Source organism: Kogia breviceps, chromosome 12 (assembly GCF_026419965.1).
Source record: "Kogia breviceps isolate mKogBre1 chromosome 12, mKogBre1 haplotype 1, whole genome shotgun sequence".
NCBI lineage: Eukaryota > Metazoa > Chordata > Mammalia > Artiodactyla > Physeteridae > Kogia > Kogia breviceps.
The window spans coordinates 24,306,991-24,322,730 of NC_081321.1; the positions used below are offsets into that span (position 1 = coordinate 24,306,991).

Below are 15,740 nucleotides of genomic sequence, written 5' to 3' on the forward strand. Positions count from 1 at the left end.
ATGCGGGCCTCTCACTGTTGTGGCCTCTCCCGTTGTGGAGCACAGCCTCCGGACACGCAGGCTCAGTGGCCATGGCTCATGGGCCCAGCCGCTCCGCGGCATGTGGGATCTTCCTGGACCGGGGCACGAACCCGTGTCCCCTGCATTGGCAGGCGGACTCTCAACCACTGCGCCACCAGGGAAGCCCTCTTTTCAGTATTTAATTACCTAAAGAATGTCTGGATCATGTGGTAGGTATATGTCAAAGTTATTATTATTATTATTTTTTGGCCACAGCTTGCAGGATCTTACTTCCCCAACTAGGGATCGAACCTGTGCCCCCTGTAGTGGAAGTGCGAACTCTTAACCACTGGACCGCCAGAGAAGTCCCACAAAGAGTGTACATTTGGGCAGAGACTACTTAATCTGGTGGCTGGCAGATTTGTTCTCGTCTCCTTTCAGGCCAAAGGCCTTTGCCACAAATATGTTCCACTAAATCCTTGGTTAGGCCAAGAAGCATACAAGCTTGATTTCTCTCTTCATATTTATTGGAGCCGGAGGTACTGGAGCAGCACTGTATGTCTTGTATCTGGCATTGCTCAGTCATTTGGAACAGAAAGAATAACCCAGAACCCAGAAGAAATTGAATCCCAGTGATCAATATATGTTCTACTCAGTGAATGTGGATTACAGCAAACTGAAGAAAGAAGGTCCAGACTTCTAAATGAAATGTCTGACTATAAAGCTGCTTAGAATGAAGGTCTTCCAGAAGTTATCTGTAAAATTTTCTATTTAACCAGGAAATATTTCCCCTCTACATACATGAAATCACATTGGTGTATTGTGTTGGCATTTACACTGATTAATAAATGTCTGAAACTTGAAAAAACAAAAGCATACATACATTCCTAATTTTTGTTAAGTCTAATTTATCAATTTTAAAAATATTTATTAATTATTATTTTTCAATTTTTGGCTGCATTGGGTCTTAGTTGCAGCACACGGGATCTTCATTGTGGCATGCAGGATCTTTCGTTGTGGCGCATGGGCTTCCCTCTAGTTGTGGTGCACGGAGTTTTCTCTAGTTGTGGCCTATAGGTTTTCTCTCTCTAGTTGTGATGCGCGGGCTCCAGAGCGTGTGGGCTCTGTAGTTTGTGGCATGTGGGCTCTCTAGCTGAGGCACACTGGCTCAGTAGTTGTGGCGGGTGGGCTTAGTTGCCCTGTGGCATGTGGGATCTTAGTTCCCCGACCAGGGATCGAACTGGCGTCCCCTGCATTGAAAGGCAGATTCTTTACCACTGGACCACCAGGGAAGTCTTGATCAATGTTTTTTAAGGACTGTATCTTTTTTCATATCTAAGAAATCTTTGCCTAACCCAAGGTCATTTACCATGTGTTTTCTTTTGAAGTTTTCTAATTTTAGGATTTTCATATATATCTATGATCCATTTTGAGTTGATTTTTGTAGATGGTGGGAGGTGTGGATCAAACTTCATTTCTTTTACATGTAGCTATTCAATTGTTCCAGGACCATTCACTGAAAAGACTATCCTCTTTGTCGCTTAATAACCCTTGAACTTTGTTGAGCAATTGACCATATATGTTTGGGTCTATTACCAGACTCTGTTCTGGTCAATTGATCTATTTGTCTGACTTTACCTCAATTTCCCCACACTGTATTTATTAATCAGCTTAGTGTAAGTATTGAAATCAGATAATAATAATAAGTCCTCCAAGTTTGTTTATCTTCTTCCAAGTTATTTAGGCTCTTCTAGGGCTTTTACATTTCTACATTAATTTTAGAATCAATTTGTTAAGTTCTACGAAAAAGACTGCTGGGAGTTTGAATGGGATTGCATTGACGCTATAGATCAATTTGGGGAGAACTGACATCTTAATAATATTGAATCTTCTGACCTAGGACCACACTATATTTCTCCATGTATTTAGAACTTCTTTAGTTTCCCTCAGTAGTTTTCAGTGAGCAAGTCTCACACATTTTTTGTCAAACTTATCCCCAAGTATTTCAGATTTGCACTGTAATGCTATTACATATAGAAATACAACTGATTTTTGTAGATTGACTCTATATCCTGCAACCTGGATAAGCTCACTTATTAGCATCAGTAACTTTTTAGTAAATTCCATAGAATTTTCTACATGGACCATCATGTCATCTGTGAAGAAAGAGTTTTACTTTCTTTTCAAACTTTATTCCTTTTTTTTCTTGCCTTATTGCACCGACTAGAAACTATAGTACAATGTTGAATAGAAGTATTAAGAGTGGATATCCATGCCTTGTTCTTGATCTTATGGGGGAAGCACTCAGCATTTCCCCATAAAGGATGATGTTAGCTGTAGGTTTTTTGCAGATGACTTTCAGTATTTTCTGATCCATGAACACAGTATATCTGAGGTGAGGAAGTCCACTGAGTTTTGGGTTTTTTTTTTCTAAACCATGAATGAACATTAGAATTTGTCAAACATTTTTTGTGTTTATTGGGATGAGCATATAAATTGTTTTTATTTTTTAATCTGTAACTGTGGTAAATTATATTGCTTGACTGAATGCTAAACCAAACTTGCTCTCCTTGATAGACCCCAATTAGTCATGACATATAATTTTTATCACTGGATTTGAATTACTAACACTTTGTTTTTACATCTACATTCATGAGAGTTCTTGGTCTGTATTTTTCTTTTCTTATAATTTCTTTGTCTGCTATAGGTATCAGGGTAATGCTGGCTCATGGGATGAGTTGGGAAGTATTACCTTGTTGTGGGCTGTATTGTGTCCTCTCAGAATTCAAATGAAGTCCTAACCCCTAGTACCTCAGAATGTGACTGTATTTGGAGTTAGGGTCTTTGAAGAGGTAAGTTAAAAAAAAGTCATTAGGGCTTCCCTGGTGGCACAGTGGTTAAGAGTCCGCCTGCCAATGCAGGGGACACGGGTTCGTGCCCCGGTCTGGGAAGATCCCACATGCCGCGAAGCGGCTAGGCCCGTGAGCCATGGCCGTTGAGCCTGCGCGTCCAGAGCCTGTGCTCTGCAACGGGAGAGGCCACAACAGTGAGAGGCCTGCGTACCGAAAAAAAAAAAAAAAAGTCATTAGGGTTGGCCCTCATCCAATATGACTGGTGTCCTTATAAGAAGAAGAAATTAGGACCCAGACATGCACTGAGAGGAGACCATATAAAGACAGAGGTAAGACAGCCATCTATAAGCCAAGGGAAAGTCCTCAGAAGAAACAAATCCTGCTGACACCTTCATCTCGGACTTCTAGCCTTCAGAATAGTTAGAAAATAGACATCTGTAGTTTAAGCCAACCAGTCTATGTTACAGCAGCCCTAGCAAACTAACACATACTTCACCCATTGTCTGGAAGACTTTGATTAGAATTTTCATTATTTCTTCCTTAAATTTTTGATAGAATTCACCAGTGGACGGCTTCCCTGGCACCCTCTCCAGTGGTTTCCCAGCAAGTTCTGGGCTATGCCACCTCTCCATGAATGTTACCCTGGTGCCTGACAGCAGATTCCAAACAAGTGGCACTGGTGCAGCATCTCAGTAAACTTCTTTACTATCCAGTGGGCCATGGCTGTGCCCTCTTAATAAAGTCTGATTCCCAGCCTAAGGTGGAGGGGGCTTTTTTAGGTTTGCCTTGCCTCAGCCCTACGGTTAGTGGCTGCTTCCTATATATGCTATTCTTGTATTCTTTAGAGTTCTTTTCATTGCTTAGCAGCAAATAGTCCATAATTCCAATTTCTTATTAGTCTGTGATGGTTAATTTTATGTGCCAACTTGGCTGGGCCATGGAGCCCAGATATTTATCAAACATTATTCTGGATGTTTCTGTGAAGGTGTTTTTTGGATAAGACTAACATTTACATTGGTGGACTTTGAGTAAAGCAGATTACCCTCCATAATGTATCCTATCAGTTGAAGGCCTTAATAGAGCAAGAAGGCATTCTGCCAGTCAACCCTCTTTGAACTTGAACTACAACTCTTTCCCTGGGTCTCCAGCCCACCAGCCTACCCTGCAGATTTTGGATTTACCAAGGCTCTACAATTGTGTGAGCCAATTCCTTAAAATAAATCACTCTCTATATACACATACATACACACACACACACATCCTGTCGGTTCTGTTCCTCTGGAGAATTCTAACATAGTTCTATACATTAAACTACCCCTCTTCAAATTGCTGTGTGATTTCTGTTTCTTGATTTGGACCCCAACAAACACACCATTACTTTCCCCTGAACTCCAAACCCATATGTGCAACTGTCTATCAGCATCTTTACTTGGATGTCTATCAGGCAGGCCCAACTTACTACCAAAAGTAAGCTCTTGATGTTCCTCCTGTAAACTTGTTTCTCACATGCTTTTTCCAATTTCTGCTAAAGACAACTCCATTTTCAGTGAGGCTTTCCCTGGCTAACCATTTACAATTTGCAGTCCATCTCTAAGCAGTCCCAACTATGCTTTCAATCCTTCTTCTTTGCTTGTTGTTATTATCTAACTACTATATGTATTACCTATTTGTCATGTTTATTGTGTAACTCCTCCATTAGAATATAAATTCCATGATAGCAGGAATTTGATGTATGTGTATGTTTAAACTGCTTTATGTCCTTAAGGTAATGCTTAACATATAGTGGGTAATCAATGAATCTCTGCCTTTCATTTTTGCTACGGACTAAAAAGCTAATTATTTTTGAGTGTTTTGTTTAAATACCACCCTTTCCCAAGTTCATAAATACATTCTACATTTTCTTCAAAAATTTTTGTTTTGCCTTTTACATTTAGGTTGTTAAGCCAAGAATTAATTGATCTTTCCATATGGTGTGAGGTAGGGTTCTTTTTTTTTTTTTTAACCCCTTTTTAACCAGTTGCCCAGCAGGCTATATTTCTACTACATAATGGTTTTATGTAGTTTTATCTCTCATAATGGTTTTATCCCTCTACTTTCTGAAGTCACCTGCCCTGTGAACTGCTCAGTATTAAGGTTCTATAAAAATGAAGCAAAACAGAGTATCAACCCCACAGTTTTATTTGTAAAGAATGAAGCATGAAAAGTCATATTTAAATGTACTCCAAAACCTGAAAAACCCACATCAGTTTCTCTGATACATATGTTAAAGTGCTTGATATCACAATACTCTAAATTTTAAGTATGCTCAGATGAGAAAAAAAATCCAGTTCTGATGCATTTTGTTAACAATACAAAGAAAACAATATAATTTAAATGCAGAAATGCTCATTTAAAAAAAAGATACACAGGGTACATTTATACATGGTTCAAGTGTAACAGAGAAATTCTTTTTATAAGTTTAACACCCTCATTTGATTGACAACAGGAACTCTTACCATACCTCTCTACTTTTAACAAGATCTGTCTAGTGTTTGGAATAAAGGCTGGGCCACATGTAAATACATTTAGGTAACTGGGTCAAGCATGATTCCCTCCCACATAACCCAAGGACACCCTGGATTCCTTCAAATGAGGAGAGTGTTTTTGACGATTTTTTTTCACTCTGGTATTAACTGCTCAATGTGATAACTTTCTGGAGCCAATCTTTATTTTGTCCTTGAGAGGACAATCAGGTCTAGTAAGATCTAAAAGGATGAGGTTCTCCTTGGATTATTCTGATCTCACTCCATTGGTACCCTCTTCAAAAAGCTTGGAAATCAGTTTGATTCAAGAGATTTATAAATGTATTTTAATAGGAATAAGAGACCTAGTAGCTTATTATTTGTTTCTGTCTCCTTTTACACTAAAAGGTAATGTAACAAATACTTATATAAGAAACATGGACTTCAAATGACACGGATGACTTGGAAATAGGATTGATTCACTTTACAAAAAAAGTAGAGAAGATCTCAAGACTCCATTCTCAATCAGTGAAGGTGTGTTAATACTGAAATGTAAATAGCTACGGTTCAGACTGTCCTTTCGAATGATGAAAAAGATAGACTAGTTTCTGTAAACCTCACAGAGAAAATACTCACAGTTCTCAAAATGAAAATCTACTGAAAAAAATCATAATTCTTAGCAGAAAGAAGCTATTTCATCATTAAGAGTTACACTTCCAATGCTGTCAAATAAATATTTCCCTGGGGAATCTGAGGTCCTTGTCTGTTGCCTCATGTTTCAAAATATCTCAGAGGTGTCAACATTTACTACACATGAACTGTTATGTATAGCCTCTATCCCTCTTTTACTTACATTTACATACTACAGTGCTTTATTGCCAAAAAAAAGGAAATATGAGCAATTCAGTATTTCCCCTGTATCATTCATATAGTGTGAAAGAAGTTCATTAAAATGATTTCTTAAAAAGCCATGTTAAAGTAAATACCATAGTGTTACAAAAGGTACAAAATGTGTGAAATATTTAAAATAAATTTTAGAGGGAAATCATAAACTTTTGCAAGCTTTAGGTTCTTCTATCAAATTCTTGCCCCCAGTGGGAAAGAGGATGGAGAAGGTTGGGAGGCCTTCCTTTTGTTCTCAGTACCCTGTTTTTGTCCACTGAGAACCCTACTTTATACTACTCCACACTGAGCCTCAGTCATTCTTAAGGCGCTGGTGAGCCCCCAGACAGGGCATAGCTTCAGGGTCTCACACATAATACCAATGTCGGTGTAATGCCACTATGTCACTAAAGTTGATATTAGGAGTTTCAGGACATTTGAAAAACACTTGGAAGATAAATGTTTCAAGAGATAATATTTTGGGCAATTTAATTTTAAAACAATTTCTTCTTAACCTATTATTATGTGAAAATACTAATTATGATTCCAGGCATTACTTTTAATTTATTTTGAGGAAAAAATAGTCAATTACAAAATTGTTTTTTATGTACTTTAACTTTGAAGTGTGATGATAAAGCAAGATACTAATTTAAAGTATTAACAGGAAAAAAAAATAAAGTGTTAACAGAGCAGAAAGTATACCTCTGAATGACCTTCAAAAGTCAGCTTAGAAGGCTATGTACATTTATTCTAAGGATTCTGCTACTGTCCCGCTCAAAATATTTTGATATTGGCTCAAAGACAGTTATAAGCCATGTAAGAACTAAGTCTTATTTGTTTAGGGTTGTGTTTCTTATGTGACCCCAAACTTTGCTTAAGTATCCTTTTCATTCATCAACTTGTAACCTAAGGACTTTTTGTTGTTTCCAAATATTAAATTTCTTTTGAAAGGCCACCATTTCCCACCACTGGCAGTATTCAAAAGAATGGGCTGTAGGTCATTCAGGCAGCTCATAAGGAGGTCCCCTAGGTGTCTGGAGCACTGGCTTTATCACTGGCATACATATATGGACTCCCAAGGTGGCCACTCTAAAAGGCCTAGCATTCTAGAGGGTGTGTCAGTTCTGGTGTGATTCCTTCTTTTGAAATTGGTCATCTCCCTACTCTATAGTCAGACAATAGAAAGTGGGATGAAACTTTAGGTATAACTCTATTGGGAGGTATTACTTTTTAAAAAGTAATGGTTTTACTCACAAGTCCGAAATCCAATTTTGCTCCCTTTTTTTTTTTGGCTGCGCCGTGAGGCTTGTGAGAGCTTAGTTCCCTGACCAGGGATCAAACCCGGGCCCTTGGCAGTGAGAGCACGGAGTCCTAACCACTGGACCACCAGAGAATTCCTGCTCCTACTTTTTATAATAGGTGTAATTCTCTATAACTTAAGGACAATTTGTTAAAATGAATATTAATCCCTGTGCTACCTGTATAGGTGGATGAATAAACAACCAAGGGTAGAAAGACTATTAATATGAATGCCCTGGAGGCCAGTCTCATGCAGCCTGGTGTAATAAAAAACATGAATTCTAGACCCTGTGTTGTCACTGTCCAGGTGTGCGGTTAAGTATTTAATCTCTCTGACCCTTAAGTGTTCCCATCTGTAAAATGAGAAGGCTAGACTAGATGACTCAATTCTAGCCTGCTAACCTAAGCCACCTCTCTGTTTGCCCAGAATGTGTCAGAAGCGTGGCCTTGGGAAGAGGTAACAAGAACAAAATCCGGGATTGGATCACGCTATGGTTTCTCATCATTGAAACAGCAAGTGCCTAGTGTGAAACAGGTTCTGGGTGTCTCCCATAACAGACTTTCCACGTCCCCGGGACGGCCACGCCACTGAGGACAAACTTTAGCTGTAGGCAAACAAATTTCTGGTCTACCCAGGTCACCCAGAACCATCTTCCTAAACCCTTTCCATGGGTTTCTAAATGCTGCCTTCAACTCTCCCTACCCTCCTCCAGCACTCAGTCACGTATTAAAAGGGCATGTGCCTTGGTCTGATAAAGGGAGTGAGGCACTTGTTTCATTAGTTTCTTCTTCCAGGAAAAAAGGTAAACAACGCTACTGGCTAAAGCCTGTCCCCTCAGATTACACAAGGGTCCTGAGAGGCCATGGCTTTGCTTCTCAGCCACAACTGGGAATAAAATCTGGACCTCTGCTGAGGCAATTTCCCTGCTAACAACATGCAAGTGCCTAATCACACTTACAGGACCGACCGTAAGATGAAGACTTAAGGTAAAGAGCTAATACCAAATTTATTTAACTTCCTTAAAAAATACCAAACTGGAAAGTTACTCACAATGTTTGGTCTTCTAAAATTGTTGCCTCTTGTTCTGCTTCCATGTCGTCAGCACTGGCCTGTACCTTCTCTGGGCCAGTTGTTTTACATTTTCACCCCTGCTTGCAAAAGAACATAAAGCTTGCCCTGAAACACCCAGAAAGGGCTCATTCTTTCTCTCTTCTTCTGTTATTTGCATTATCATGGTCAACAAATACTTTCACAAAAACATTCCAAGCCACACAGGGCCCTCCTCCTTCTTAAACATTCTTTCCATTTCCTGAGGGGGGATGTGCACCGGGAGAGGGGAGGCGGGTGATTGGGACCAAACAAAGACAGTGTTTGTGGTTACCCTTTAAGAGGTAAGGGACCACTGCAGGGCCGAGATGGCCAAATTAAAAGTACAGAATCACACTGCTGTTTGCAGTTCTTAAGACCATGAGGCCAACACTCTGAAATTCACATCTCCCCAAAGTACCTCAAATAACAAGAATAAAAATGCCAAGAATGAAGTTAGTCTAGGCTAATCTTTCCAAAGTGTAAAGAAGTTATAATCCCACAAGTTAACACACTTCTCAGGGCTTTGTGTGTTCTCTTTCCAGTTTAGCCAAGCTCCTGGGGTACAGTATTTAAAATATTTGAATCATATCTTGTGCTGACGGAAAAAATTTTCCAAAAGACTGGAAAAGTGGCTCAATTCAAACGTATGAAACCATGTGAAACTTAAAAGCTGTAAGTGAGGGCTACTATCCCCTACAGTAGGTAAAGCTGTTTACATTCACAATACAAAGGATCAGACACCAGGATGGCTGGTTACGACATAACAATGCATTCTGAGTTCTCCTTTGTGATACCTGGAGGAAAAAAAAAGCCCCACCGGGTTGCATTGTATTTACATGTTTACTGGCTTCTTCCTGACTAGCACCACTCTTTCTCCCCCCACCCCAACTCCCAATACTTTTAAGCTACTTATTTTAAGTCACAGGAATATTCAATCTAAGAAAAGTTATCTTATTAGAGTAATATAATTTCTCAAAGAAGAGAGCATATTTACACACATCTAACACATGAAAATACTCTATTTTATACTAAATTCCAGGTTCAAATGAACTACAATACAGCACTTTACCTTGTCTGTAGTGTCAGGATTGTTCAAACTGGGGGATACGTTGTGTGGCCCCCTGCAGTGACTCACTACCTCGTCAGACAAGTCCAAATCGGTCCCCATCGTTGGGGAAGCTTCAGGAACAAGGGGTCTGGACTGAGAGTTTCTAGCTAATTGGGTTACACATCCACTCCCTTGATGAGTGAGCCTTCTAAGACTATGGTGAAGTCCTGGACGGTCTGCAGAATGCGGATGAGGGAGTTGACGGTCATGCGGTCTCGCAGGAGGGCGCCCTCCTCATACATTCGGGTGATGGCAGGACACTCGGCTAACAGCGGAATCCACTGTGGGAGCAGGCGGTCTCTACAGGCCCAAACAGAAACAAGTCCTGAGCACCGCTGCCCTCGCTGCAGAACAAGGCACACACTGGAGCTTTTGACGGGAAGGTGTGGGTGTGGGACTGGATGGGGAAAAATCTGGCCAAGCTCTGAGGTCACCAAAGACAACACCAAAGTCAAGTAGCTGGATAATTACTGGTTAAAAAGATAAGGTAATGAGACAGTGTAAGCTAACCAGGAAACCCATCAGATTCTGCACAAGTTGGCCATAAGGACTCAGATGTATTAAAGAAATTCTCTATTCTGATTCTACCACTTTAAAAAAAGGCAGAATGCCATTTTGTATTCTTTTTTACAGGGATGTTAATCAGACATCTGTGGCAAGGCATGCCAAAGTATATTGACCTTTTGGGAAGAAAGTCTCCATTTAATTGTAGGGACTAGCGCTTTTAAAAAAATTTACACGACATTACAAGGTAAGGAACAAAATCAAAGCAGAAAAACATGAAGTAGATTTTATAAACCCAAAGAGGGGTTGCGCTGGTCTAATAAATCAGAACAGTAAAGAGATAAAAGGAGATAAGGATCATACTCATAAACCAGTTGTTTCAGGAGGACAGGATCTCAATCTTCAGTGTTTCCTGATTAAACTAACATTAGCTATCTGTCACTAAGGAGCTAAGACATCCTCACTGAGCACCTCTCACTACGCTTTCATGACAAGGCAGCTAGGCCATCCTGCACCTCTTGCTGGGGCTTCTAGGGGTTTAGAAGACAACAAACATTGCACAGATAAAAAAATCTTCTAAAGATCTATGTGGTTCATTTCTTACAATTCTGAGAGCTGTTTTAAAATTAATGGAGTGTATAGCTCCTATGTGTCATTTTAAAAAAAGAAAGGGGTAGGAAATTGTCTTAAAGAGAAGACTTTCCATAGTAAGAATTACTTAGATAGTAAAAATCCCACAATGTATTAAAATTAAAGCAACATGGTAGCGTATACACGCTATACAAGCTCTATACAGGAAATATATATGTGTGAATGTGCTGGTGTGTCTAATTATCTACCAATCTACCTATTACTTATCCACCCACCTCTGGTGCAGTGCCGTGTAACGGTTCAGAGCTTTGGGCTCTGGAGTGCGACTAGGTGTAAATCTTGGCTCTGCCTCTTTCTGTGTGACCTTGGGAAAGTTTGTTAACTTATCCGTGCCTCTTCTACTTTCTATTTTCTCATCTATACAGTGGGGATATCGCTTGCTACTTCATGCAGTGGTGGTGGTGACGTGATAGGAGGGTTAAATAAGATAATGTATGTGAAGTACTTAGCATACTGACCAACACATAGCAAGCACCCAATAAACAGGAGTCTCATAAAATTTGGTACGAAAGAAACCCACGGGAGAGCTTTGGAAGGGGCATGATCTGGTATAACCTTTTCTAAATTCTTGCTCAACATGTGACAAAGACAGGGAAAGTCAAGAACTGGCTTAATACCGTGTTCCAAGGCAAACTAAAATCTGGAATTTGCCGTCCTTCCCAATGTTCCTGGGTGCAGTATTAATAGCATTTACATAGTGGCAGAAGGTCTTGCAGGATGATTTCTGAATGAGGACATCATCTTCATTGTCTAGAATCTGGTCAGTTGTTTCAAAATAAGCAACTGCTCTCTCTGGAGAAGGAAGTCAGAGTCATATCACAATACACATAATACTTCAAATAAAAAAAGATGAATCACTTGGTTTATTCTGGAAATACTAACAATACTTTGCATTATAGCCAGTACTAAAACCAAAACCATTACTTTGTCACTGGTTTCACAATAAATTCTAGAGGCCCATGTTTCACAGCAGAACCATATGCTCCCAGGAGTTTATTTTCTCATCTAGACTACATTCCAGACGGTTGGAAAGTTTACTCTCTTTAGAATACCTTCAAGAAATGGCAGTTGACAGCAAAGAAAAAAAATCCCCATGAACTTGTCTGTTAGGACTGGAGACTTCTAAGAGTAAGTAGCAAAGACATGGTAGCCATTGAGGTGGCGCCCTTTGTTCTAGTTATAGAATGGCTGGCTGACACTGTGCAACAAAGCCCTTGAAATGGAGCTGCTTCAGTAAATCTGAGAAAGAGGGGCTTCCCTGGCGGCGCAGTGGTTAAGACTCCACCTGCCAGTGCAGGGGACACGGGTTCAAGCCCTGGTCGGGGAAGATCCCACATGCTGCAGAGCAACAAAGCCCGTGCGCCACAACTACTGAGCCTATGCTCTAGAGCCCGCGAGCCACAACTACTGAGCCCGCGTGCTAAAACTACTGAAGCCTGTGCGCCTACAGCCCGTGCTCCGCAACAAAGAGAAGGCACGGCAATGAGAAGCCCGCGCACCACAACGAAGAGTAGCCCCCGTGCACCACAACTCGAGAAAGCCTGTGTGCAGCAACGAAGACGCAACGCAGCCAAAAATAATAAATTTATTAAAAAAAAAAAATCTGAGGAAGAGTTATGTATATACATATCAGAAGCAGGAGCAGCAAGAGTCTATGCGTTCCAAAAGAAAAAAAACCAACCCACTCTAGGGGGCCTAGCTCTGTCAACTTTCCTTTCTTTGTCTAAAAGTTATTGGATAAAATCAACTACTTCATCCAGGCCTTATTTACAAACATGAAATGATTAATCTCCCTGTTAAAGAAACTGGGAATTGTAGAAGAAGCTGCATAGCAAAATAAAGAATACAAAGTTTAGCGAGCTAGAGCAGTACTTTCCAGTAGAAAAGTACTTTCCATGATGATGAAAATATTCTACATCTGCAAGGTCCAATTCTACAGCCACTAGTAGGGCTGGTGTGACTGAGGGAGTGCATTTTAAACTTAATTTAAATTAAGCCAATTTAAATAGCCACACGTGACTACTGGTTACTATACTGGACAGCACGGAACTAGAGTGATCCTTTAAAAACATAGATTATATCATGTCACTCCTTAGCTCCAGGCCTTCCAAGGACTTCCCATACCATTCAGTACAAAGAACAAAGTGCTTCCAGAGGCCTAGAAGGCCCTCCACAACTTTTTGTGTATTGTTTGCCCCTACCAGATTATAAATTTGTCAACCACAGGGATTTCTGTGCTTTGTTTACTTTTATCTTTATGTATATCTTGAGCATCTAGAATACTGTTTAGAATATTGTGGACATTTATATATATTTGTTGATTGAATGAAAAGCACAGAAAGTGCTTATTTGATATTTACTTTTAAAAACATACACCCTTATCACTAACTCTTACTAACTCAAATTCCTGAGTTTGAGTTTTCTAGGAAACATTTTGATGACCTTATAACAACATACACCAGCTTTAAGTTACCTATGAAGTCCCAGATGAAGACGTTCTTGTGAAAGATGCGAGCAGATTTGAAGCCGTGGTGGAAAACTTGCTCAAGCGCTGCAACTAAGCCACTCTCTCCACACAGCAACACAGTGAGGCTTCCTCTCTGTGGAGCGCAACACACAGTGCCAGAGAATAAGCTCTTGCTCGATGTTTAAGAAAAATACTAGAGGAACAAGTGCTGAGAGTAGCTATGAAGCATTTTTTGCAACTATTAGAAAGCTTACAAATGAAAATTAAAGCACCTTTTATTGCCGTATGTATCATGTATAAAGCAGCTTTAAAATCCTACCATATTAAGTTTTATAGCCCATCGTACCTCTTTTTCAGGTTTGTGAAAATGTTTCACAATATTGTTCACGGCTTCTCCAATTCCTTCTTGGATCTGTCCAGCATTGGGCTCTAAAAAATAATCAATAATGGCTGAATTCTCATGCAAGGGAAATAAACCAAAGTACTACAGGACATCAACTGTGCCTGCCTGTGGTGGAAACACTTCACCAGAGCAGGCTGGCTTGTCAGGGTTCCATGAAACTTGCCTTGGCCAGTGTGGCCAAGGGAGAGGCATACTGGCACAATGGAGTAGAAACCAAGAGACCCCCAAGGCTCAAATCCCAGCTTTACCACTTGCAATCCATAACCTTGGTCAAATGGTCTAACTTCCTCTGAGTTTGAGTTTCTTCAATCTAAAACAGGGAAAATACACACCTCTTGGGTCACAGGGGAAAGTGAATGAGATATTAGGTATAAATCATCTGGCATGGTGCCTGTCACAAAGCGCTAGCTAGCCTTCAGATCTAAGGAGAGAGGTGGGAAAAACCCACAGCATCATTCATCAGGTACCCCTTATCCCACCTACCTCCGAGTCCTTAGTAGGCACAGACCAAGGCTTCTGGAGCTCTGAATGTCTAATTTGGATCTTGTGCTTTGCTGTTGTCTTCAAAGTAAAGGGTATATGTTTAAAGATGCCAGGTACATGGGGACACCCTGCCTGAAGCCAGAACTGTTTCTTTCTGGCTACTTAATCCATCTGGGCACTGCTTCATTCTCTCAGCCAGTACTTGCTTACCTAGGCCCCCTTCCTGAGGGAGAGCTTGGTGGGTTGCGTGAATGGAATCTAAAGCACCTTTGCCTCCCAAACCCCAAGAATGATTAAAAAAAAAAAAAGGAGAAAAAGACGGAAGAGAAAAAAAGGTGGTAAACAGGTTTCATCCATGGATAGAAGTAAGTAACAAGAGAAAAATTCATTGGTCTTTTCTTGTAGTGATTAACACTTAAATCAGTCTCACATATCACACTATAAATGACATGCTATACAGTCTAGAATTTAAGAATCTTTAAATTCATATTGCTGGAGGATTTCTTGCATAAGACATTTTCCAGGTAAGACTCAAGTAAGTTTTTTCTATACCAATGCAAAAAAAATGTTAAAATGGAAACCTCTTATAACTGAAGGACTGATACTGTGTCATCTCCAGCTCCTAGTAATTTTTTTACTTGTACCTTTCTCTTTTAAACATGAAGATCTATTTTGAAAGCTTTTATTCATTTCAAATAAACACTGTGCTGATTAGCATGATTTTGAAACCAATTTAAAATGTTTAGTTCTCTAAATATCACCTTGCACACACTGTGAAAAAAAACACCATGGTACCCATCTCTGAGTTTCACGTTATTTAAATTTTTCTGCTTATTGAGAAAGAGTGGGGGAGAAGGCCTCTCAAAACATTAATACCCCATGAAACTGGACTGATTCACAAGTTGTTATAATTTGGAAGGACTGAACTGAAATCCACTTTTTAATTTTAAATCAGCATAGCTGAGGTATTACATACAATAAATTCACCAATTTTAAGTGTGTAATTTGATGAGTTTTGACAGACATATAGACATATAACCATCACCACAAACATAATATAGAAAATTTCCATCAACCCCCAAAGTTCCCCTGTTCCCCTTTTCAGTCAACCCCCTTCCCCAGCTCATAACCCCTGTCAACTGCTGATCTGCTTTTCATCGTTATTATTACTGCCTTTTCTAGAATTTAGTACAAATGGAATCATATAGTGTCTGGTCCTTTGTGTCTGGTTTCTCTCACCTGGCATAATAGTTTTCATTCATCCGTGATGTTAGATATATCCACAGTATTGCTGAATAGTATCCCATTGACTAGATACACCACTATCTGCTTCTCCACTCACCAGCTGGTGGACACTGAGGTTGCTTCCATTTTGGCTATTATGAATAAAGCTGCTGGCAGCATTTGAGTACAAGTCTGGGTGTAGATATATGTATTCATTTCTTTTGGGTATATATCTAGAGTGGGACTGCTGGCTCAAGTGTATGGTTATTATACGTA

At 39.9% G+C, this 15,740-nt stretch overlaps 1 protein-coding gene and 1 pseudogene across 2 annotated transcripts in view; one reads left to right on the forward strand and one right to left on the reverse strand.

The window, feature by feature from the left end:
- The first annotated feature begins 371 nt into the window (after positions 1–371).
- LOC131766505 (cytochrome c oxidase subunit NDUFA4 pseudogene) lies at positions 372–786 on the forward strand (annotated as a pseudogene).
- A 6,739-nt stretch (positions 787–7,525) lies between these two features.
- The window catches only part of DENND5B (DENN domain containing 5B), a 196,076-nt gene continuing 187,861 nt past the window's right edge, over positions 7,526–15,740 (reverse strand). For both annotated transcript variants that reach the window (XM_067008968.1, XM_067008967.1), the window contains 4 exons: positions 13,701–13,783; positions 13,361–13,487; positions 11,505–11,679; positions 7,526–10,032 (listed from right to left, as the gene is read on the reverse strand). In XM_067008968.1, the coding sequence (XP_066865069.1) occupies positions 9,849–10,032; positions 11,505–11,679; positions 13,361–13,487; positions 13,701–13,783 (569 nt within the window). In that variant the 3' untranslated portion in view covers positions 7,526–9,848. The remainder of the gene's footprint in view (positions 10,033–11,504; positions 11,680–13,360; positions 13,488–13,700; positions 13,784–15,740) is intronic.